General features: G+C 52.4%; 1 protein-coding gene and 1 long non-coding RNA gene across 2 annotated transcripts; both read right to left on the reverse strand.

Moving 5' to 3' along the window:
• Positions 1 to 755: 755 nt before the first annotated feature.
• Positions 756 to 11,317, reverse strand: Atp4a (ATPase H+/K+ transporting subunit alpha). The gene is made up of 19 exons (XM_020167881.2): positions 11,184 to 11,317; positions 9,971 to 10,084; positions 9,534 to 9,786; positions 9,029 to 9,297; positions 8,097 to 8,295; positions 7,710 to 7,819; positions 7,483 to 7,617; positions 7,084 to 7,276; positions 6,376 to 6,551; positions 5,643 to 5,779; positions 5,411 to 5,561; positions 5,151 to 5,319; positions 4,906 to 5,060; positions 3,662 to 3,785; positions 3,112 to 3,257; positions 1,874 to 2,007; positions 1,465 to 1,566; positions 1,284 to 1,375; positions 756 to 1,090 (listed from the first exon to the last, which is right to left on the reverse strand). Exons 1-19 carry the CDS (start codon positions 11,259 to 11,261, stop codon positions 1,062 to 1,064), a joined length of 2,766 nt encoding a protein of 921 aa, XP_020023470.2. The 5' UTR covers positions 11,262 to 11,317; the 3' UTR covers positions 756 to 1,061.
• Positions 11,318 to 11,786: 469 nt separating this feature from the next.
• On the reverse strand, positions 11,787 to 21,072 carry LOC141417866 (uncharacterized). Its single transcript, XR_012442513.1, has 3 exons — positions 20,983 to 21,072; positions 14,660 to 14,758; positions 11,787 to 11,922 (listed from the first exon to the last, which is right to left on the reverse strand). It is a non-coding gene; the product is annotated as an uncharacterized lncRNA (long non-coding RNA).
• Between the last annotated feature and the right edge of the window lie 3,716 nt (positions 21,073 to 24,788).

Below are 24,788 nucleotides of genomic sequence, written 5' to 3' on the forward strand. Positions count from 1 at the left end.
CAAAGAAGAGATCCACAGACAGGCCAGTAGTCTATCTGAGATTGGGTGGCAGATGGCACAGGTTTAGGGATGATGCAGATGCCAGTGTGGGTGGCTGGAGTCAGATATGGGCATCATATCTTCTGCAGACCTTGGAGGCCTGGGGTCTGTGGGGAAGAGGAAGGAGAAGTCCAGGACCCAGCCATAGAAACAAAGAGGAGAGGAAATACAAGCAAAGGGCACTGAGGAAGGAAGAGGCCAGAGGTGCAAGGCGTGGGGATGATGCACTTCAACAGCTGGAGGGTTAACTTTTCAGGTGAAAGACTGAGGAGGGGACTGCCAGGAGTCATTCAGGACTGGCCACTGCAGCAAAGAGGTGAAGGTGTGAGTAAGTGGAGTTAATGCAGGCCCCTGCCCTAAGGCAGGTGTGGGTGTAGGTGTGCGTAGCAGTGGTACTTGCTGTGCAGATTTGGGCCCCCCTGTGCTAGGGTCCCCCAGGAGAGAGGAGTTTCCAGGGTGGGTGCACAGGGCAGTGATTCAAAGCCAGGCTCTAGAGGGACTTGTGAGCACATCCCAGCTTGCCTTCAAATTCTGTAACCCTGAGCGAGGAAATAAGAGATTCATTTTCCCCAGGAAGGTTGGTGGAGTCCCCGCTATCTGCCACACCAGGTTCTAGACCCTGAACACATAGTCTGTGCTGCAGGACTGTGAGCGATCAATGTGCTGACGAGAAATGCTTAAGGTAGAGCTTGGCACCACACAAGTCCAGTCAGCACAGGACAGTTTTATTACTGCCGCTTTCCTGTCCAGACTGGCATCCTCAGGACACTTCACCAGGAGCCACACGCTCCCTGTCAGGCCCCATCCCCATCTCAGGATGGTGTGCCCAGGATCTGCTTTACGATGGGAAGAGCAGTGGGTGGGGTCGCTCCACAGGTAGGGTGCCATGGGCTGCAGATGCGGACAGAGGTGGGGCTGGGACTCAGGTGCGAATGTGTTTTGGTAGTCAGCCAGATGGTCCCATGTGCCCCGTCCCCACCTGCCTAAGTGGATGCAGGGATGGCCTGAAGGCAGCTGTCCCTCTAATAGTAGAGTTCCTGGTCCCACCAACCTGGGGGAGAGAGAGAGACAGGAAACTTAATGCTGGGGGCATGTAGGCAGAGGGAACAAGGGCTGAATCAAGGGAGCAGGGGCAGTTCCATACAGAGGGTCAAGGGCTTGGAGGTCAAGGGTTGAGGATCAGAGATCAGGAATGGCTCTGAGAGTGTTTTAGCCCCACCCCAGGCCTCAGCCTCCACACTCACTCCCTGGGCAACAGCGAACTCCAAGTTTTCGGATCTCATCATAGACAAAGATGAGCAGGCCAAAGGGCATAGGGACCAGCCACCACTGGAACCTGAACACACAGGGAAGCAGCACAGTGAAGGGTGGACCCGGCTGTGTCCTACGCCACCACCCCTCTGCCACCACCTCACAGCCCCTCACCGGATGGGCATGAAATTGAAGATGTTAGGCATTCCAGGACAGTAACACAGGAAGCAGCCAATGCAGACCTGGAACACAATGGCGATCACCAGGATCCGGTTCCTGCAGGGGGCGGTGGGAAAGGCTCAGACTGGCAGGCTGGGGACCAGGTGGGACTTGGTTTAGGCCAAAGTAGGCCAGGAGTCACAGCAACCAGGAGAGGTTCTAAACACCAGACGCCATGCCTCTGCAGTGGTGGGCTGGGGCTGGCGGTCCCAGTGAGGGGCAGTGGAAACAGAGCAGGCCCTGGGGCGGGGGTGAGGGGAGCACCTGGCCCGCTGATAAGCATGGATCTGTAGTTGGCACCCAGCCCACCACGTCCAGTGCTGGCACTTGCTAGCCAAGGTGCGGGGCGGGGGCCCGCGGGCACCTGAAGAAGCCCTGCTGGAAAGCAGAGAGGCGGCGTGTCTTGCGGATGAGGACGTCAGCGATCTGGCACATCTCGATGCTGATGAAGAACACAGTGTAGCAAGTGTACTGCTGGTACAGACGCTGCCCGAATGTCTGTGGACAGGGGTTGGGGCAGGAGACAAGAAAGAGCAATCGGAGCCCAGGCACATCCTTGCCGCCCCCACCATAAACCCCCTACATTTTTCCTCACATCACAGCCCGGGCTGCCAGGTTGGGGGAACCCCGGTATCTAACAGCCTGAATGGTGCTGCCTGGCACTCAGTGGGTCGAGCCACATGGCTTTCACAACTACAGAGAAGTAGCTTCCTGGGCACCCAAGGGAAGGAGCCAGGACCAGGGAACTGGAGTCCTTGGGCAGGAGTCCAGTGACTACAGACCAGGATGACAGCAAAGGGGATGGTGTGGGCCCTTAAGGAAGAGAGAGCACAGGAGCCTATGGGCGGCCACTGTACAGGCCCTTCCTTCAGTATGGCTAATGGTGAAGGTAACACCTGGGCTCTGGGTAGCCAGTGTTACCTGTGTATAATCTCATCCAATCTCCCAGGAACCTTTGTGGTACATGGCTGATGTTCAGACAAGCATGCATCAGACTCCCCAGAAGACCCACCCCCCTCCAGTTTTGGGGCCCCGGAGGAGTCGGGCCTGAGAATTTGCTGTTCAAATGAGTTCTTGGGTGCTGCTGATGCTGCTGGTCCATGAACACACTAAAATCCACTGAGCTAGACATTTATAGGAGAGAAAGCCCAGGCACAGAGAAGCCAGGCAACTTGTCCAGAATCACACAGCCTGTGGGGAGCAACTCCAGACCATGAAATCAGGCTCCAAGGTCTGCATTCTTAACCATGATAGTAAATGATCACGGGAAATATCTGAATCTGTAACCTGCTACTCTTTAGGACAAACTAGACACATCTTGCTGTGCTCCATGCCAGTACTCTGTGACTGATCCTTTAGGAAAATGACAAAAGGGACTGTTCCACTCCTGTCAGGGTGGGGAGAGGCCACATGCAGCTAAGAGCATCAGAAATGGGCAGGCCAAGGACAGCACAGGAAAGGCCCCTTCTCCAGCATCAGCAGAGCCAGGGTGCCTGAGAGGCTGTGGCTAAACTGGCCCCTCAAGCAGCGAGGGTAAGACCCCAGGCAGGTGGCACTGGGAACCAGAGAGCCCTGGGATGGCATGGGCAGACAGGGGCTCACCCATTCCTGGCCATAGCTGTCCTGCAGATCTTGTAGGTGGTGATCCTCCCACTGTGGCCGAAGCCCCACACACAGCAGAGGGAACCAGCCCTCCTGGGCCATGGCTGTGAAGTAGTCGGCGAAGCCAGCAAATGACTGGATGGCACCTGAGGAAGAAATAAGACAGATAGAGTGATAGGGTGAGAGACGGAGACATGGGCAGGAGCATGGGGAAACAGGAACACAGAGATGCACATCAAGGTGCATCAAGGACACAAAAAGTGTCATAGAGACAGGTAGAAACACAGACAAGGACAGGTACAAAGTCATGCACAGGCCCCTAGAGAAACGCAAGAAACGTACACAGAGACAGGGACAGAGAGAACAAAAGCAGGTGGAGGGGAGACATACAGAGAAACCAAAAAGTCAAGGCAATGACCAAGGAACAGAGCAGGGACCAGAGAGACCACCATAGACAGACAGGGATACAGAGAACAGAAACCCAAGATCAAATGCAAACACGGAGACTCAGGGAGCCTGAGGGAGGACAGCAGCGCCCCGCAGTGCTCACCAATCTGGAAGTAGGAGTAGGCAGCCAGGGGCTCATTGACCAGCCGGTCACGCTTGGGGTTCCTTGGACGCAGGTGCATGATGTCGCTCTCAGCCTTCTCATATGCGAGGGACACGGAAGGGAACTGGCCAGGAGCAGAAGGAAGTGGACTGAGGGTTGCCTGGGCCCCTGTCCCCTATACTGTTGAGTCACCCCACCCTCCAGCCAAGAACAAAGACAGGATCTGCAGCGACCACACAGCCACTGACCTGGACAGCCTGAGTCCAGCTGGCCCCTGTGCAATTTAGTATGTCTGAGTCCCATGTGACATGTCCTGTTGGCCAACTCCATTAAAATGTCTGCTTTTATTCCAGTCACTGGCTCTCCTGCTTGCCCTCTCTTCCTCCCCGTCGCCTACTCCCCATCTCCTCCTCTTCTCCTTTCCTTCTGTCTGTGTTTTTACATTCTGGTCCCTGGGGTCCTGCAGCAGCTAGGGTTTCTCTGTTCTCTTGTTGGTCTCTCTCTTCTTGTCCCTTATTCTGTTTCTTTATCTCTGTATTCAACCTCTTTCTCTATAACTGTCTCTGTTTTGTTTGTCCCAATGTCTCTGTCTCTATGTCTTTGCCACTATCTCTGTGTCTCTTGAGTTTCTGGGTTCCCCTCATCTGTCTGTGACTCCTGAGTGGCAGCAAAGTACCCTGAACAGGGGACCCAGCCCTACAACTGCCTGGCTCAGATCCCAGCTGCGTCATTTACTAGTAGAGTGACCTGGGGCAAGCCACTCAGCCTGCCTGAGTCTCCGTGAGTGAATCAGTAAGAAGAGAAGGACCATAAAAGAGCCCATTTTGAGGGCACTTGTGAGGGCCACGGTAAGTAAATCAGCAGGGGCCCACCACTGCTGTGCTATTCAAGTATTGTCACATGAACATCTGTCAACACAACCATGCATTGGCTTTCAGGGCTGCATCTGGGACTGCTTTCTGTCCCTCTACCATGGGGTCTGTCTGAGGGATCTCTGGGTCCACATCCATTTAGGGGTGTCTGTCTGTGATCCATGTTTGACTGGATGCCTGTGTCTGCTAAGACCTCTGCTTGTCCCGGCCTGCCCACTCCTGTGTCTCTTCTGGCTGTCTATTGATGTGTGCACATGTCATGACTGTCACTCTGTATCAAGAGTACGGAGTGTCTTGGTCCATGATGGCCGTCTGAGGGTGTATGTAGTGGATGCCACATGTGGAGTGAGGGCATTGGGACCGTGGACTCACAATGTCAGTGCAGAGTTCTATGAAGAGAATGGTGATGCACCCGAGGGGCAGGGGCACGCTGACGGTAATGTAAATGAGGTAAGGCGTCAGTTCTGGGATGTTCTTGGTTAATGTGTAGGCAATGGACTTCTTCAGGTTGTCAAAGATCAGCCGACCTGTGGGGACACAGCAGGCACTTCAGCCTCCTCCCAGACCACTGCCTCCTGCGCCCACACTGCCGGCCCCTCCCCTGCTCTGGCCCAGACCCTGCTCCACGCCCGTCACAATGGAGGCAAAATTGTCATCCAGCAGAATCATGTCGGCCGCATTTTTAGCAGCATCCGAGCCAGCAATGCCCATGGCTACACCAATGTCGGCCTTCTTCAGGGCGGGGGAGTCGTTCACACCATCCCCTGTCACAGCCACGATTGCACCCTGCAGGCAGGATCAGGTGGGTGGGTGGTCAACAAGAGGCCAGCGCAGGGCCGGCCTGGCCCCTCTGCCACCCTCACCAGCAGGCTCTCACCAGTCGCTGGCAGCTCTCCACAATCACCAGCTTCTGCTGGGGGCTGGTGCGGGCAAACACCATCTCGGGGTGCGTGCGCAGCACCTCCACTAGCTCAGAGGGGTCCATGTCCTTCAGCTGCATGCCATTGATCACACAGGCACGCGCGTCCCTGGGGAGGGAGGAGGGTTTTGCTGGGGCCTTAGCCTGCCGGAGGCATAGGGAGAACCACGTTAGGCTGAGGAGGGCTTACTTCCTGTTGACCTGGTCCACGGGGACACGGAGGCGGGCAGCAATGTCCTCCACTGTCTCGCTGCCTTCTGAGATAATGCCCACGCTGGCTGCGATGGCCTTGGCTGTGATGGGATGGTCACCCGTCACCATGATCACCTGGAGGGGGACAAGCCGGCCCTTGACCCTTTCAGGTCAGCCCAGTCTCCCCATCCTCCCAGGTAGACATCTGCTGATACCCTTGTTCATTTTTTTCAAGCAAGCATCACCTGCTATGTGCTTGGAACAAAACAGACAACCATGTCTGTCCTAGCAAAGCTGACATTCTGGTGAGGGAGACAAAACAAAATAGACTAAACAAATGAGTTATATAGCGTGTTTGAAGGACGGGATAGGCTCAATGCATGAAGTGGTAGCCCAACTTAATTTTGTCCACGGAGGGAATTGTTAAGGTCAGGGAGTTGGCCATGTGGAAATTCATGGAAAGCACATTCCTGGTATTGGGAATAGCAGAGCAAAGGCCCTGAGGTGAGAGAATACTTGAACTCCTGGAAGAATGGCATGCCTAGGGAGGATGCTGAGCTCCTGGAGCCAGCTGTACCTGAAGCTTCATTCCCTACAAGCCCCCAGGGTCATGAACCAGTATGTTTTGGTTTATGACCACTGCGGGTGGGTTTCTGTCACAGTGTTCCCCACTCCCAAATACTGCCATCCTCTGACCTCGCCCTTGCCTAGTCCTCTCCCCAGTGGCTTACCCGGATGCCTGCTGTGCGGCATTTAAGCACAGCATCAGGGACGGTAGCCCGGGGAGGGTCAATCATGGATACGAGTCCCGCAAAGCAGAGACCACTACTTGGAAAGTTCATGTCCTCCGCATCGAAGGCATAGCCAGGCGGGTAGTCCTTCTCATTCAAGTACAGCTGGCAGAAGCCTGGCCAGGAAACAGGGCAGTGAGGGAGGAGTTTGGGCAGACCCTACTCTCGCAGGGCCCCTGCACCAAGCAGCTAGGGATGGGCCAACCCTGGGCCGAACTCTTCATCTGCAGGACCTGAATCCACCCTCATCCACGGTGAGGCACACCCCCATGGGGTGATGAGAAAACTGAGGTTGCACAGGGAACCCTTCTTCCCAAGGTCACACCACAAGCAAAGGGAAAGACCCACAATTGGACAACAGGTCTGTGCTTTCCAGAGTAGAGGCAGGGGTTAAGGAAGTTTAGGGGGGGCCAAGACAAAAATTGGGGGAGGTCAAACATCAGATCGAGGATTTTGGGAAAGTCTTGAATTGAGGCAGGGACTGGGGAAGCTCACGGGGTCAAGAGGAGGACACTGCAAGGTGGAGGTCCAGCCAGGTAAGGATGCATTGGTCAGGGTGGGGTGGGGTCTGTGCTAGCTCCTCCTCCTCGGGGACCGGTAACCCCCCCCCACCCCGCCCCGCCCCGCCCCTCACAGGGCGGGTCTCACCAAGCACGCGTTCACCCAGGCCTCCCAGGCTGAGGTACGCGGTCTGGAAGGCCTCACGCCATTGCTCGTCCAGTGGCAGCTCCTGGCCCTTGATGAGGATGGAGCTGCAGCGCTCCAGCACGCGCTCGGGGGCGCCCTTCATCACCAGCACGTGCCGCTGGTCGCGCGGGTCCTCCAGTGTGTGGATGGACAGCTGTGGAGGGAGAGGGGCGGGGCTGGGGGCGGGGCCACGGGCGGCGGGGGCGGGGCCTAACCATAGGCTGGCTGAGGCAGTGGGCAGGACGAGAGGTGGGGGCGGGGTTTGGCCATGGAGAGGCGGGGGACTAGGCGCGAAGGCCCGCCCTAAATGTGGGTGTGGCCTCGAGGGGCGGGGCGGGGCCGGCCTTATCAGCGGCGCACCTGGAACTTGTTGGTGGAGTTGAAGGGGATCTCGCAGACTTTGGGGAAGCGGTCGCGGTAGCCCATGGCGTTCCCCAGCGTCAGCTCCGAGAACTTGAGCAGCGCAGTCTCGGACGCGTCTCCGATCACGATGCGCTGGGAGCGAGGACGGAGGTCAGGGTCGGGCCCGGCTTCGCCGGGTTCCTGGAGTCCCCCCAAGTCCCTGCCCCCTGCACTCCGGCTCTTACCTTGGGCACGGGCACCGCGTCCTGGCCCGACTTGAAGGCGGCGCGGTTGCATAGGGTGAGCACCCGGCACAGCGCCCGCCACGTCTCCGAGGACTGGTCAAAAGTCTGCCCTGAAGACCAGGCGTCCGGGCCTCTGGTCGGATCTCCCGGACCAGAACCGAGCCCATCCCCCTGCGTTCAGTTCGAGTCCCCTCCATCGGCCTGCATGGGACTCGATCCTGTCCTCATACCCCAGGACGGGGCCTTCTCCCAGGCCCAATACTGAACGTTCTGTGAAACGGGAGCTGAGTCCCCTCCCCGTTAATGCAAAACCTTCCCCAGGCCCCCTTCAGACCTCCACTATCAACTGGAACCTAACCCCGGCCCCTGTCCCCCGCACCTCCACACCTGACTGGTCTTCCGTAGTGTCAGCTGTGTGGATGTGATTGTCAAACCACAGGTGGGACACAGTCATGCGGTTCTGAGTGAGGGTCCCCGTCTTGTCAGAGCAGATCACTGATGTGGACCCCAGGGTCTCCACCGCTTCCAGGTTTTTGACTACGCAGTTCTTACTGGCCAGCCGCTTGGCTGTCAGGGACAGGCAGACCTGGGGAGAGAAGAGAAAGGCAGATATGGGCACTAATCCCTGCCCCCAATCGCCCCTTTCTCCTTTCACAGCACCGGGGACCCTCTACCTCAGCCACTGCACTGCAAGTGCAATTCTGCCAAGAAGCAAAAGAGGCTTGTGGGTTTTCGGTTTTTGGTTTTTGGCAGCATGCTTGCTAGGCAGGCACTCTACTGCTTGAACCACACTGTCAACCCTTCTTTTGTGTTGAGTATTTTCGAGGTAGGATCTCACGAATTATTTGTCCAGGCAGATTTCGAAATGCAGTCCTCCTGATCTCTGCCTCCTGAGTAGCTAGGATTAGAGGAGGGAGCCACCAGGCTTGTTCTGGCCCCCAAGCTTTTGCCCAGCCTGCACCCTCTCCAGTCTGCCCGGATAAACTCCCTAAGCTTCCCCAGCCTTGGCTCTGGGCCTTCCCTTATCAGCATAATCAAAACAAGAAAAAAAATAATCTCAAGTCTCCTCTTGACTCATCTTAGACTGGCTGCTGACTGTCGAAGGCACCGTTACACGCTGGCTGCCCATCCTGGACCTTGCCTATTTGTCTCTTCGCCCTCGGGTGTGGCACCAGACATAGCCCTGAGCAGCCTGGTTGAATGGATGCCAGGAAGGTGGGGGATGGACAGGAAGGGAAGTGACGGGGAAGCCCGGATGAATGAGCAAACAGATGGATAAACTCTTGCCAAACTGTGGCCATTTCTGCTCCCCCACTCACTGTGACAGTGGCCAGCAGCCCCTCTGGCACGTAGGCGACCACAATGGCCATGAAGAAGACCATAGCCCTCAGGAAGGTGTAGCCAATGCACATGGCCACCACAAAGAATGTGGCACCGAAGAGGATAGCCAGGCCCGCGATGATATCCACGAAGTGCTCGATCTCAATGGCGATGGGTGTCTTCTCATTCTCCACCCCCGAGGCCAGTGACGCAATGCGCCCAATGATGGTGCGGTCACCTGTGCTCACTACCAGGCCCTGCGCTGTGCCTGCAGCAGGGACAAGAGGGCGGCTCAGGGTGAGGTGGGCAGCAGCAGGGGTTTGCTGGCAGAGTTCAGTGGAAGCAGCGTGGGGTGGGAAGAGGGTGGCATAGCAGGTGGAAGAGAAGCGGCGTGCCTTCTCCACGGCTGTCCTGGGGATGTGAGATGCGTGTCACTGAAGGTAGCAGAGGGAAGCGTGGAGAAGGCGGTGTGGGGACTGGGGGGCAAGCAGGGGCTTCACAGACCCTCAAGGCACATGGTGGAGAAGAAGGCAATGTTGCGGGTCTCCAGGGGGCTCTCGTGTGTACACTCAGGCGAGCGCGTCTGGGGCTCGGACTCTCCAGTGAGCGAGGAGTTGTCCACCTTGCAGCCCTGGGCTGACAGGATACGGATATCCGCTGGCACACGGTCCCCGCCTTTCATCTCCACCAGGTCACCCACCACCAGCTGGTCCGCGTTGATCTGGAACTTGTCCCCATCTCGGATCACAGTGGCTTGCTGTGGGGCAGGGGTGGGGGTGGACACTGCTAAGCACGATGTGGACAGGGAGAATTGAGGCCATCGGGGAGAGATGGAGGTCGTTGATGGGTCCAGGTTGGGTCTGATGAAAGGGGCGGCAGGAGCCTTCCTGGGTGAGTCTGGGGTTTCTGGAGTCTGAAGAGGCCAGGGGCTGGGGACCCACCTGGGGCACAAGGTTCTTGAAGCTGGCAATGATGTTGGTGCTCTTGAACTCCTGATAGTAGCCGAAGCAGCCAGTGACCACAACCACCGCGATGAGTGCTATGGCCAGGTACAGCTGGGGCAGGGCGGGGGGAGGGGGGACGCGGGATTATGCATAGGGACTGGAAGCTTCTGCCCGGGGCCACCACCTGCTCCCTGGTGTTCTTGAGGTCACCTCCAGGGTTTTCCCCACTCTACTAGGACGCCTCATACACCGTTCCCTGTGATCTGAGTCCCGTCCCCATGTTCTCCACATCCTGCATTCGTCGACCCGGTATTTCCATGCCTTGTGCCCCTCTGTCCCTAATCCCGTATTCCCTGGCTGCTCAGTCCTGGATCTCCCATATCTCCATGTCCTGCAGCCTATGCTCCGTGTCACTACGTTTCTTGGGCTTATGGATTGCCCCGTGTCACTGTGTTCTTTGGTCTTATGTGTTCCTGTTTCCCGAGTCCCCTGAGTCTTGCACTCCATCTCCTCAGGTCTCTACATCCCACACCCCGTGTCCCAAATTTTGTATTCTAGCTTTCCAGTAATCTGCATGCCACCCACTGTGCCCACAAGTTCCTGTGTCCTCTCATCCCCTTAAGACTTCATATTGCGTGTCCTCCATCGTTAGTGTCCCCATGTCTATGTACCTCTGAGTCCCTGTCCCGTGTCACCTGTCCTGTGACTTCTCAAGCCTCTGTTCAATGTCACACAAGTTTCTGAGTCCCCAGGTCCTTCATTCTGACCCTGTCACATGTCCGTGACCCCTTGTCCTGTATGTCTTTTTGCTCTACCTCTATGTCTAGTGTCATATTTCTCCATGTGCTGTATCCTATGTCTTATGTTCCTTGTGTTCTCTGCCCTGGTGTCCCATGTTTGAGTCCCAGTGTCCCCCATACCCTGTGTCCTTAATCTGTCCTATGTCCTATTTCCCAAGTCCCATATCTTGCACACTGCATTTCTGTGTTTCCCACCTGTGTCCCCCTATACAAGATTCATCCAGGGCCCCTGTGACCCATGTCCTCGGCTCTGGGCCATATCTCACTTATCTCTGTCCCCCAGGACTTGTGTCTCAGAACTTCATCTTGATGTTTCTGTATCCTCAGTCTATGTCCCTTTGTCCAGGCTGAATGTCCTCTGTACCCCAGTCCCTAAGTCCAGAGTCTGCCCCACAGCACTGGCTCCTCACATTGTCATCAGTGGTGAGGTCACCCTCGCTGGCCTGGATGGCAAAGGCAATGAGGCAGATGGCAGCAGCCACCCACATGAGGCACTGCAGGCCTCCTGCCAGCTGCCGGGCGAACTTGACGTACTCCGGGGTGCCCCGCGGCGGCCTCAGTGCGTTGGGCCCATCCCGCAGCAGTATCTCAGCTGCCAGGCTGGCAGTCAGGCCCTGAGGACAGAGTGGCAAGAGGGAGGTTGGTGGGGTTTAGAGGGCCTTCCTCTCACCCTGTCCCCTTCCCTCTCTGTCTCTCCCCATCTCCCATCTCTCTCTCTCTCTCTCTCTCTCTCTCTCTCTCTCACACACACACACACACACACACACACACACACACTTTGACCTTGAATGCTTTCTCTCCCTCTCTGTCCCACCTTCTCCTCCTGTGCCCAGCTCACCTTGGTGGCGCTGGTCCTGTATTTCTGTTCCAGCTCAGCCACTGACAGCTGGTGGTCATTCTGTGTGGTGGGGGACAGGACACTCACCCTGGTTCTCACCAGCCCCTCCCCTGCCCAGAGCCCACCTTCCAGCCCCAGCCCGCCCCGACGATGCCCGGCCCCAGGCTCACAATCTCCATCTCCTTCTTCATGTTCTCCAGCTTCTCCTTCTTCTTGCCTCCCCCACCACCCGCCTTCTTCTTGCTCATCTTGGCGGCCATGTCCCCACCAGGGCCAGGGCCCAGCTCCACTGAATATAGCTCGTAATTCTCCTAGGGATGGAATGGAGCAGGGGAGGCATCAGATGCATGTGGGACCCCTGCCCTCACCCTCCAGCCCCTGACCCTGGGTCCCACTCACTGCCTTCCCCATGGTGGCCTGTGCTGTCCCTTCCTTGGCCCTGACAGAGCCCAGGGTTTGGACGAGCCCTGATATACCCAGGGCAGGTGGGGGTGGAACAGAACTGGCTGATTACACCTGATTAGGGCTCCTTGAAGTGACCTCCAGGCCAGGACAGCCCAGGCATTTCCTACCAGCTGCCCTAACCTGCCTACATCCCATTGCAATCTACCACTCAGCACAGGAGCCAATGGGAACAGTCACAGGAACAGCACAAAGAGCAAACATGCGGTGCTCATTATGCCCATGCCAGGCACTGTGCTGAGGGCTTTTGTGTATTAAATTATTTAACTTTCCATTATAGATGGGGAAACTGAGGCATGGAAGGGTCTCCAAGCTAGGAGAAGGTAGTGTGAGGAGTTATAACCAGGTAGGCCACCTGCAGAATGTCCTCATGTGAGCTACATAGCACATGTCCGGTCACTTATGAAGGTGACTATTTTATTCCCGTTTTGCAGATGGGGAGACTGAGGCTCAGAGAGGTTCAAAGTGGACATTAATGGAAGCTACAGTCATCAGGGCTTTCAGGGCTCTCTTTGCCCCCACCCCAACCTGCCCCCATCTGGGTTCCAGATGGAGGAACATATTGTGGGAACAAGATGTGTCCAAGGGTCCTGGTCCAAGTTTGATGTTGATGCTTACTGCCAGGTGCCAGGAAGTCTGGGAGCCCCCTCCAAGTCCCCCAGGGCAGGGACCTCTGGGACAGCAGTGAAGGACTGGGCTGGTGGGACAGTAGGGGCCTTGGCCTCCCAGAGTGGGTGTGTCTCCAAGGGCAGGTGCCAGTGTACCTGATAAGACAATCACCTTGGTGATGTCCTTCTCCTCAGGAGCTGGTCACCCAGGGAAGTCAAAGCTGGTAGACAGCCTGAGCCCCCCCCACACCCACCCAGCCACTTGTCCCCAGCTGGCTCTAGGAGACCCTGAGAGAGGCGGCTGTTCAGGGTGCAGTCACCCTGACTGCCATCACTGTACCATTTGCACCCTGGCTGGGCTCCTTATGCCTGGCCAGGGGTGTAGAACAGCTGCGTCAGTCTTCTGCTCATAACCTTCCCAAGACTTCCCTTCCTGCTCAGAATAAAAGGCACGTGGTTCCGGAGGAGCAGCTCTCCTGCCTCAGTCTCCTCCCTGCTTCCATGGGCACTGGTCTCCTGGCTATGCCTTCTGTAGACCAAGGTTGTTCCTGCCTCAGGATCTTGGCACTACAGCTCCACCAGCCTGGACCCTCTTCCTGAGCTGTCTGCATGGCTCTTCTCACCTCCTTCTGGTCCCAGGGCAACGTCCCCTCTCCCAAGAGTCCATCCTGCAATATGCACTCCCATTATGCTCCATTCTCTGCCCTTGGCCCATTCACACCTCTGGTTCCCATCTGACATTGCATGTAATTTTTATCTGCTTCGTGTCCATCTGGCCCAATGAGAGGAAGACTGGGACTTGGTTGTGTTTGTTGTCCTACACGCAGTCCCCAAACAGAGCCTCCCAACACACGGTAGACGCTTAACAAACACTGTTGATTCTGCAACAGGACTTATGTCATTAACTGCTGGGAATATCCACTAAAGGACCTGGAGCACTGGACAGGCTGGAGGGGCACTCAGACCTTGGGAACGCCTCAGATGTTCTCCACCACCTCCACCCTGACCTCTGCCCCCAAAATGCCCAGGGCTTGGGGCAACTACAGGGTCGTGTCTGCAAAGACCAAGGAACCCCCAAATGAAGTCACAGATGGGAGAGAAGACACCATGGTTGACCAAGATACCCTACCAGACCTCAGCCAAAAGAGGGTGCCCCCCTGAACTCAACTCACAGTGTTCATTCTCACTTCTTAGTTTTACTATATTATTGGAAAATTCACCTTCTTATTCTAAATGTTTGAAACCTATAGGTTATAGAGATAGTAAAATAACCCCTGCCTACCCTTCATCCAAATTTGATGATTGCTACATTGTCCTAGATAGATAAGAAGATCAACAGAGGCTGGGCACAGTGGCCCACACCTGCCATTCTAGCTACTTGGGAGACTGAGATAGGATTTTGTGAGGCCAGCCTGGGCAGATAGTTCAAGAGACCCCATCTCAACCAATAGCTGGGCATGGTGGTCCTGGCCTTGCCTATCATACGAAATGCTCAGGGGGCATAAATAAGATGATCAAGGCCCAGTGAGACCCTGTCTCAAAAAATAACCAATGAAAAAGGGCTGCGGCATGGCTCAAGTGGCAGAGGCACCTGAGTAGCAAGCATGAGGCCCTGAGTTCAATCCCCAGTACCACCAAAAAAGAAAAAAAAAAAAAATCAGCGTCTTTAAGGGTGGGCTGTTTTGCCCATGCAACTTATTCTAACTGCATTAGGTGTCCAAGTAGTACTAACCACCCCTCTGGGAGGGGGCACAGAGCCATCTGTCCACCTGTTTTTTTATTATTGTTGTTGTGTGCTGGGTGGGGGACATTGCACTCGAATTCACCCTCTCCACTGTCCACCTCTTGATCCTCTGGATAAAGTGCGAAGTGCCCCCAAATCTTTGGCTCCCTGATGATCTATAGTCCCCACCTCCTGGCCCAACTCAGGGACAAGGATTTCTCACAGAACATAGCAAATGTGACAGGCTTCAATTACCACAGGAGCAACAGGTCCCTTGCTGAGCCTGGGGCACACCGGTCTTTGGAAGCTTTTTCGAAAACCATTAGTGGTCAGAATTGAAACTTTTTTCTTTTCCTGCGAAAGAAGCGCCAGAGGATGGATTATTAAATAGGGAACATTGAGTGGGTTTTAAGGGGAATTTCAAAAGAACTTTCTGGCACACTAAGGGACTGAACACCCTCCAGGGCCCGATGAGGCAGACCCCTGGCAGTCGCTCCTCCTTCTCTCGTGCCATTTTCCCCTTCAGACATCAGCCCAGATCTTCCACTTTTCAAAGTGGTGGTTCCAGGACCATGGCCCGTGCAATTTCCTCTGCCTCCCCATCAAGTTCAACTGCTCGTCTTCTGGGCTAGGCACAGGTGTGGCTTCCCCCCCAAACCTTGGCCCTCGCCCTAGAGGGGTCTGGTCCCCCGGCCCCCGACCCCCCAGGTTCCCTGTCTCAGTCCTGAGCACTCTGGGCTGCCCTAAGTGGTGAGATTCATGACCACTCTGGACTCTGCAAGGACAGGATGCAAGACGTCTCAGTCACCGCCCAGGCTGGCCCCAGGGAGTGTTTGCTGATTGAGGGACCTTACTGTGACCGTGACTTTTGGTGTGTGTTTACATCTCCCCGATAAGATAGTGGGCTCAGCAGTGCCCTTCACTCCCGTCACTTCCTCTGGGAACGTTGAGGTAGAGACCTGGCTTCTCCCTTCTCTTCAGGGCAGGCTCAGGGCAGGTGGTGGGTCCCAGAACAAGGGGCAAGGTGTTGCCCCAAGGCTGGCTGAGCTGACAGCCAGGTCCCCCACATTCTGCTCCTTCCCTGGCTTTGTCCAGATTGGAAAGGTCAACATCCCAGGCCTGGTGCAGAGCCCTCTGCTTCTCCAGCAAATTGCCAGGCTGTCCTTGTGCTGGAATCTCAAGGTCATAACCCAAATCCAACTCTCTCTCCTCCTCTTCTCCCAGCCTCCACCCCTCCTGCCTCAATATCCCAGCAGCCTCCTCCCTGCTCCTGCTCCTACTCCTGTCCCTGCTCCACAGTCTCCCACCTGCAGCCAGATCGGGCCCTCCTGGCTCAACGCCCTGCCCTGGCTGCACCTCAACTCCAGCTAAAAGCAAAGTCCTCGTCGGGCAACCAAGGCCAAGGCTCGGTGATGAGGCCCTCTTGCTCCCCTGAGCCCTCCTCCTGCTCTTCCCCGGTTCCTTTGTTCCAGTCACACTGCTTCTCTGAAGCACCTCAAGGGCTCTGGCCTCACCAACTGGCACGAGTGGGCAGGGCTCTTTATTATCTGAAATTTCAATCCTTTTATACATCTTTATATTCTCAGGTCTTTATCAGTGGCTCACGCCTGCAATCCTGGCTACTCGGGAGGCAGAGATCAGGAGACTTGTGGTTCCAGGCCAGCCCAGACAAATAGTTCAAGAGATCCTAAGGGCTGGCGGAGTGGCTCAAGTGATAGAAAGCCTGCCTAGCAAGCATGAGGCCCTGAGTTCAAACCTCAATACCACCAAAAAATAAATATATTTATTCATATTATATATATAAATATATATTCCAGCCAGGTGCAATGGCTCAAACCTGTAATCCCAGCTACTTGGAAGGCAGAAATCAGGAGAATCTCAGTTCAAGGCCAACCCAGGCAAAAAGCAAGACCCCATCTCCATCAATAAAAGCTGGGCATAGTGGTGTGTACCTGTCATCCCAGCTATGTAGAAAAAATAAATAGGAAGATTGTGGTCCAGGTCAGCCTAGGCATAAAAGGAGACTTGATCTCAAAAATAACCAAAGCAAAAAGGGCTGGAGATGTGACTCAAGTGGTAAGTAAAGCACCTGCTTTGCAAGCATGAAACCCTGAGTTCAAACACCAGTACTGCAAAAAAAAAAAAAAGAACCAGGCACCAGTGTAATCACATCTGTAATCCTAGTTACACAGGAACCAGAAATCAAGAGGATTGTGGTTCAAAGCCAGCCCGGGGAAATGGTTCGTAAGACCCTATCTCAAAAAAACCCATCACAAAAACAGGCTGGTAGAGGGGCTCAGGGTGTAGGTCCTGGGTTCAAACTCCAATACCAAAAAAAAAAAATTTTTTTTTCTTGGTTTCTTTTTTTCTCTCTCTTCTCTTATAGAAGAGACCTTTTACATGCAGTGGGAACATGGAACTCAACCTTCTTTCAACAAACCTCTCACTGAAAAGCCACCTCTGTCACTGTGACCTTCAGGGGTGGTCACAGCCCCATTGATTTTCTTTCTCTCCCCAGAAGAACCAGGCTCCATCCCGCCTAGGAGTCCTTGTGCTTGTTCTTCTGCTTGGATCTCTTCCAGACTTTTCTATGGCTGTTTCACTTCAGGTCAGGGCTCAGCTTCTGGCTCCCAGAAAGGGGCTTTCCTGAGCCACACCCTCTTACGGCCCTCTTCCAGCTCCCCAGTTTCATTCTGCTTTCTCGTGACACTGGTCACTCACTAGAACTGTGCCGCCCAGTACCGCAGCCACATGTGGGGAATTAAATTTAACCATAGCTCTAGAGCAGAAAAGATTAAGCTCTTCAGTTGCACTGCCCACATTCCAAGCACCAACAACTACCCTGGACTAGTGGCTGCCATGTTTGGCAGTGTGGATCCTAGAATATTCTAGAAGAAAGTTCTATTGGGCTGTGCTGACTTCGAACTATTTTGTGGTTTTACATCTCTCTCTCTCTCTCTCTCTCTGCCCACTCTGTTATCTCAATATATCTGAAATGGTTTTATGTTTGTTTGTTTGCAGTGCTGGGGTTTGAACCCAGGGCCTTAGCACATGCTAAGCAAACGCTCTACCACTGAGCGACGCCTCCAACCCCTGTAATGTAAGTTTCAGGGAGACAAATACCTCATGTGTGTGACTCAGGACTGAACCACAAGGCTTAAAACAGAGCCTGACTCTGTTTCCTAGTAAATGTTCACTGAGTGTCTGACAAGGTGCTCCCGCAGGGCCCTGTGGACAGGTGTGTGTACTCCGTGCGTGCAGCAGGAATGGGGAAAGCAGACACCTCCTCATCAACTTTATTGCTCTTACATACTGCAGGACAGAGACTTTCTCCAGCCCTGGCAGCACTGATGTCCAAGTCCAAAGGCTCCAGGAGGAGAGACCACGACTCAGGAGGGAGGCAGGCTTTGGGGGTGACCTCACATTTCTGTTTCAAGAGCATGATTACAATGGAGCTACTGACCATAACGGAGCCCACCAGGATGCTGGAGGTGCCGAAGGCCAAGGCCAGCTGGGAAAATGCCTGCGCTTTCCTATGATCCAGAATGAGGTTGGCTTTCTGGGTCTGGGGGGCACAGTCAAGCTGGTGGGAGTGTTTTCAAGGGGGGGGGGGCACCTGTGGGGAGCACAAGATGGGGAATGGTGGGCAAAGGAGGCAAGGGCAGGGTTCTGTTCCCAGCAGAAAAGTGATCGGGGCGGGGGGGGGGTGGGGACAGGATGAGGTGTTGGCAGTGGGGTGCAGTCTGTGATCAGAAGACTTCCACATTCTTTGTGTCCTGTGGAGAAGAATCCATGGCAGGACATGTGGCTGTAAATGGAGTTTATTCAAAGTTAGGAAGGGAAATACAAAGGGGAGCGTGGTGAGGCCCAGGGGGAAGCCAGAAGCCAAGCGAGTGTGCTTCTGCTCTTCACGTGCTTTTAAAACCTATTTTGTGGTTTTATATCCCTCTCTCTTCTCTACCCAGTCTGTTATCTCAATATATCTGAAATGGTTTTATGTTTGTTTGCAGTGCTGGGGTTTGAACCCAGGGCCTTAGCACATGCTAGGCAAGCGCTCTACCACTGAGCCACACCTCCCACCCCTATAATGTAAGTTTTAGGGAGACAAATACCTCATGTGTGTGACTCAGGACAGAACTTTCTCCCCTGCCCACGGGAAGGGAGAACCAGGTGACTTCCATCAATAGCCACTGAGTGGGGAGGGGCCTGGATGCCTCCCAGACAAGTGAGGGCAGTCCCTGAGCCAGAGATGGGCAATCAGAAAGGCAGTGCTCGTCCATGAGTCTGGAACTTTCCCTAACTCTAGCCTGCCTCAGGGGCACTGGGTGTGGGCAGGACACAGGAGTTAGAGGAGCCAGGAAGGATGTCCTGGGGAGGAGCAAGAGCAGCTGGAGGGCAAAGAGGGAAGGGACAAGTCCCCAAGGCACCTGAGAGGCCCCTGGGGCAGGAGAGTGAGGCAGGAGGGGAAAGAGGATCACAGTCTGAGGCCCACCTTGGGCAAAAAACAAGACCCCATCTGAAAAATAAGTAAAGCAAAAAAGGGATGGGGGAGTGGCCCAAGTGGTAGAGCACCTGCCTAGCAAGCCCGAGGCCCTGAGTTCGAAACCCAAGTGCAAAAATAAATAAATTTTAAAAATTTAAAATTCAGACTTACAGAAAAGTTATAAAATGATTTCCACCAAAGTCAAGGTTTTCAACATTTCCTTTACCTTAGCCTATGGATGGAGCTGGAGGAGACCCAGCAAGTGAAGGAAGCCCTGTGACCTTCCCAGATGAGGAGAAGTGACTGCAGGGTGTCCCTGGGAGAAGGGGGTGCTTGGCTAGGGGGATTCTCTCTCTCTCTCTCTCTCTCTCTCTCTCTCTCTCTCCCTCCCCCCGCCACATGCTATGAGGTGAGGGGCATGCCATGATATTCTGCATCACTACAACAAAGCCAAGTAAGCATGGACTCAGAAACCATAAAAACTTGCTTTTTCTAAGACCACACTTCCCTTTGCCATTGGCTGCAGGATCTTGCACCTTTTGGGTGTTCCTCTCCTGTCTGGGCCCTAACAGGACACCCGAGTTCCAGAAGCTGTGGCTTTGGGGACAAGCAGAGAAGAAATGGAGCTGTGAGAGACTGATAGTGGCACAAGAGCATTTCAAGAAAGTGAGAAACAGAAACCAGTTCCAGAAGAAGAAAAAGGCACGTGGAGGAAAGTACTAGAATATCTTCACCCAACCCAAAGGCAGACATTGAGTCTGACTGAGTCAAGCTGAGTCAGTTGCTAGGAACCATTTATAGCCTCACACACAGTCCATCAAAGTCTTCAAGGATGAGGTGGAAATCTACACACTTGTGGACTGAATGAACGAGATTATTTATGTGGGGAAAGAATTAACCAAGCTACAGACTATTAAGAGAAAATGCAAGAGGCCAGGCGAGAGGGTAGCTCACGCCTGTAATCCTAGCTGCTCAGGAGGCAGAGATCAGGAGGATCATGGTTCAAAGCCAGCCTGGCAAATAACTTGCGAAACCCTATTTGCACATCACACACACAAAAAAAAATCACGAAAAGAAAGGGCTGGTGGAGTGGTGGAGAAGGGCCTGAGTTCAAGCCCCAGTACTGTGAAAGGAAGGAAGGAAGGAAGGAAGGAGAAGGAGGAGGAGGAGGAGGAGGGAAAGGAATGGATACAGCCTGAACATGATAAAGAAGATAATTATCTGAAAAATTATATAATGACCTAAATACCAAATTTTAGATTTTAGAAGGATAAAGAAACCGGGCATGGTGGTTACCTGTAATCCCAGCTCTTAGGAGGCTGAGGCATCATTAGTTTGAGACTATGTAGCAAGACCCTGGCAAAAGAAGGAAGAAAGGAGGAAGGGAAGGGGAGAGAAAGAGAGGGAAAAAAGTAGAAAGTTAACACATTTAATATAAGTACAGCAAATGTAGGAAAAATAAAGCAAAAATCCAGTCTTTGGTCAAAGTAGTAAACGCTCTGGTTGAAAAATAGAAAAATATGATAGTATTGATGCAATAGGAGTGAGAAGGGAACCATAATCACAGACCTGAGAGACTAAAAGTTTACAGGAGAACATTGTGTGCACAACCCTGAGGCATAAATTTGAAACCCTAGACGAAATAATCATCCTAACAAAATCTACATTAAGAGGAATGGCCACCTGCCCTAAAAGGTACAAAACCTGACAAGATAATCATTACAGAGGAGAGGTTATTTAATATTCACCTTTTCAAAAAGTAGCAAGATGGGGGTCACACCTTTACAGAACTGCCAATTCTTAGTATCTTTAAATGTTTCCACCCCATAGAAAATGACAGCTATCTGCCCAATTCATTTAGTTAGCCTGCCTTAAATACCACATGGAGAGCTGCAGACATGGTTCAGTGCTACAGCACTGCCTAGAATGTTCAAGGCCCTGGGTTTGATCCCCACCTCCACAAAGAAAGAGGGAGGGAGATTTTTTTTTCTGTGTCAGTACTGGGGTTTGAACTCAGGGCCTGACGTTTGCTGGACAGGCACTCTACCCAAATCACGTTACCGATGTGTTGGTTATTTTCAAGATAGGGTCTCACCAATTATTCACTTGGGCTGGATTCAAACCGCGATCCTCCTGATCTCTGCCTCCTGAACAGCTAGGATGACAGGCGTGAGCCACTGTGTCTGGTAAGAGGAAGAATTTTAAGTTGAAAAATTGTAAGCTGAAATAAGTAATTCATCACAGACCAATTTCATTTATTATTGTAAGTGCAGAGTTTATAATGGGCATCCATAATTCATCACTGTGCCAACGGAGAAATACATAGGACCAAATAGCATTTATTCCAGGAATTAAAAGATGGCTCAGTGTCAGGTAATCTAGAAATATAATTCAATAAATACCAGAAAATATCAGATTATATTTGTGCAGCGTGTGATTGTCTAGCTAGAAAAATCTAAACAACCCTACTAAAAATGTTAGGACTCACTAGCAAATTTATTAAGGTGCTTAGACACCAAATAAATACATTAAATAAATAACTTCCATACTAGAAATACTATGTCATATTAGTTAAATATAGAAACATAAAAAGGGTTTTGCCACAGAAATAAATATTATAAAATACTCAGAAATACATGATTTAAAAGAAACCACAGAATTTATTGTAAAGGAGAAGGGAACACCTCCTAAGTTGTTATACTATACGAGGCCAGCGCCACCCTAAGACCAAGGCTGACGATGACACGTCAGGTAAACGTTCATGAGTGCAAAAGCCTTCAGTAAAATATTAGCAAATTCAATTCAGCAGTGTTGAAAGGATTCCATCCCATGACCAAGTGGGATTTATCACAGATGTGCAAGGGTGGTGTAACTGAAAAGAATAAATTTTAGGTTGGGGATGTAGCTCAGTGGTAGAGCACTTGCCTAGCAAGTGCAAGGCCCTGGGTTTGATTCCCAGCACTGGAAGGGAGGAAAAAAGGGAGGGAGGAAGGAAGGAAGGAAGAAAGGAAGGGAGAGAAGGAAGAATTTAGAACTGTTATTATCTCTATAGAGGTAAAGAAAAACAAAGCATTTAACAAAACCCAACACTCGTTCATGATAAAAATTTTTAACAAACTAGGAATAAGAGGAAGCTTCTTCAGTCTGATAAGGAAATTTGCAAAAAAAAAAAAAAATCACAATTAATGCCATGTCTCATTGTAAAAGACTGAGTGCTTTCCTGCTCAGATATCAAATAAAATAAGAATGGCATGGTGGTGTGTACCTGAAAATCCAGCTACTTGGGAGGTGGAGATCTGGAGGATCAAGGTTCAAGGCCAGCCTGGGGCCTAAAAAAAAAAAGTTATCAAGACCGAATCTCAAAAAACAAGCCAGATGTTGTGGGGCACAGTGTAATCCCTGCTACACAGGAGGCATAGGTAAGAGTATCTTGGTTCAAGACCAGCATGGACAAAAAGCCTGAGACCCTGTCCAAAAACAATTAAAACAAAAAAAGGATGGGGACGTGGTGTGGCTCAAGTGCTAGAGCACCGGCCTAGCAAGCAGGGAGCCCTGAGTTCAAACCCCAGAACTGGGCACCATGTGCTGGGTCCTGGCCAGTGCAAGCTGTCAATAAAGAGAAACAAAAGGCAGGAAGGCTGAAATCAGTCAGCGTCCCTTGTTGATCATGGCACTGTTCACAGTGGCCAAGCTATGGAACCAGCCCAGGTACCCACCGCGGGGGGGGGGGGGGAAGTATGGGGTATATAGACAGTGGAATATTATTCAGCTATGAAGAAGAATGAGATTATGTCTTTTGCAGGAAAATGGATGGAACTGGAGATCATCGTGTTAAATGAAATAAATCAGACCCGGGAAGACAAAAGCATTACATAGTTTCTCTCATGCAGAATATAGAACTGAAAACAAACAAAAAGACAGGAATAAGACTCAGTAAGGTCTGCAGGAGTGACTCAAGTGGTAAGAGCACCTGCCTAGCAAGCATGAGGCCCTGAGTTCAAACCCCAGTACTGCCAAAAAAAAAAAAAGACAAGGACAAGGCAGGAGAACTACTGAGAGGGCAGAGAGGACACAAGAGAGGGTAGCAGGGAGTAAGTACAATCTATGTATGTTGTATCCATGTACAAAACGAATAATGTCATAATGAAACCCATTATTTTGTAAAGGAAAAAAAGGCACCCAGATTGGAAGGAAGAAAAAAAAAACCTGTCTTGATTCACACTGACTTTGCCTTAAAGTCTAAGCCATCCACAAGTAATGACTCCAACCGACAGGTGAGTTCCAATCATTTCACAGCATGGAACATCAAAATACAAAATCAGTCATATTTCTATGTACTATAAATGAACAATCCAAAAATTTCATTTTAAAATAGAATCAAAAATAATAAGATAATAGACTCAATGCAATCAGTCATAAGTTGAATCAAAGAAAAACAAAACTTGTACCATAAAAACATGCAATCAATCATTCCTGAAAGAACTGGGGAAGATTGAAAGAGAGGAGTGACACCCACATTGGTGGCTCAGGAAGGTCAGTATTATTAAGATAGCAGCACGCCCTAAACGGATCTGAAGGTTCAACATGCCCAGATGGCTGCTTTTGGTAGCAGCGCAGTGCAGGGCAAGCCGGTCTCAGTCCCTGTCTTGTCATCTGGTCCTTTGACACTTCAGAACCCCGGAGCTATCGTGGACCCTGCTTGGGGACTTCATCCAGAGGTGCAGAGGCAACACCTGCATGTCAGCTGAGCCCCTGCTGGGGTAAAGAACCTGATGAGCCTCCTGCAAAGTGAACAGGACTCACACCAGCTCCAGGACAGTCTGCAGCAGGGTCACCCGTCCCCAGACCAGCTCACCCAGGAACATCTCTGAACAGGATCCGGAACTTACTGAAGAGAGGAAAGGCTGGGCATGACAGTGCATGCCTATAAATCCAGCTGCTCCGGAGGCAGAGATCAGAAGGACTGTGGTCTGAGACTGGCCCAGGCAAAATAATGAGAGCCTATCTGCAAGATAACTAAAACGAAAAGGGCTGGAGACATGGCTCAAGAGGTAGAGCACCTGCCTGGCAAGCGCAAGGCCCTGAGTTCAAACCCTGGCTCTAAGTTCAAATCCCAGTCTGTCACATATTTAAAGATCTGGCCAAGATGACCCCTGACCAAGGTGATCCACTGAGAGCATAGAAGCCGGGCTGAAGGTCAAGGTGCATGTCCACAGAGCCCTGGGGAGTTACAGCAAGCTGCTCAGGTTCAGAGAAGTCACACAAGAAGATGCACACCTAGAGGTCCAGTCCTGGAGGGCTGCAGTCTCAGTGGTGTCATCTGCCAGTTTCTAACCAAGGTGTGGTGACCTCAGAGCCACCCTTGAGTTGTTTCAAAGGCGAGTTCTTACTAATTCTCACCAGAACAAAATGACCACAAGAGAGCCAACTCATTTAGAAACTACTGCTGACAAGTCCTTGGAGTCAGTGACCCAGGGAACTGCATTTGTCAATTTTTTAAAATTTTGAACTTTTTGTGGTACTGGGATTTGAACTCAGGGCCTCACGCTTGCTAGGCAGGTGCCCTACCATATGAGCCAGCCCTTTTGTGTGTTGGCTATTTCCATGTAGGGGCTCACGAACTGCTTGCCTAGGACTGGCTTCAAACTTCGATCCTCCTGATTTGCCTCCTCTTGAGTAGCTGGGATTGCAGGCATGAGCCACCAGCACCTGACTGGATTTGTCAATTTATGCATATGTTCTAGTAAGCCCTCAAATTAGGTTTTAACTGATGTGGGTTTTGCTTCCTCTTATGTTCTGATTACCCTTTACCCCCCATGCATAGTGAAAATTCCACTCTGTAGTGTCATAATCTCTGGGAAGTCTGCTCTGGTTTTACCTCTGATGCAATGCTGCCCCTTG

Source organism: Castor canadensis, chromosome 16, assembly GCF_047511655.1.
Source record: "Castor canadensis chromosome 16, mCasCan1.hap1v2, whole genome shotgun sequence".
NCBI classification, from domain to species: domain Eukaryota; kingdom Metazoa; phylum Chordata; class Mammalia; order Rodentia; family Castoridae; genus Castor; species Castor canadensis.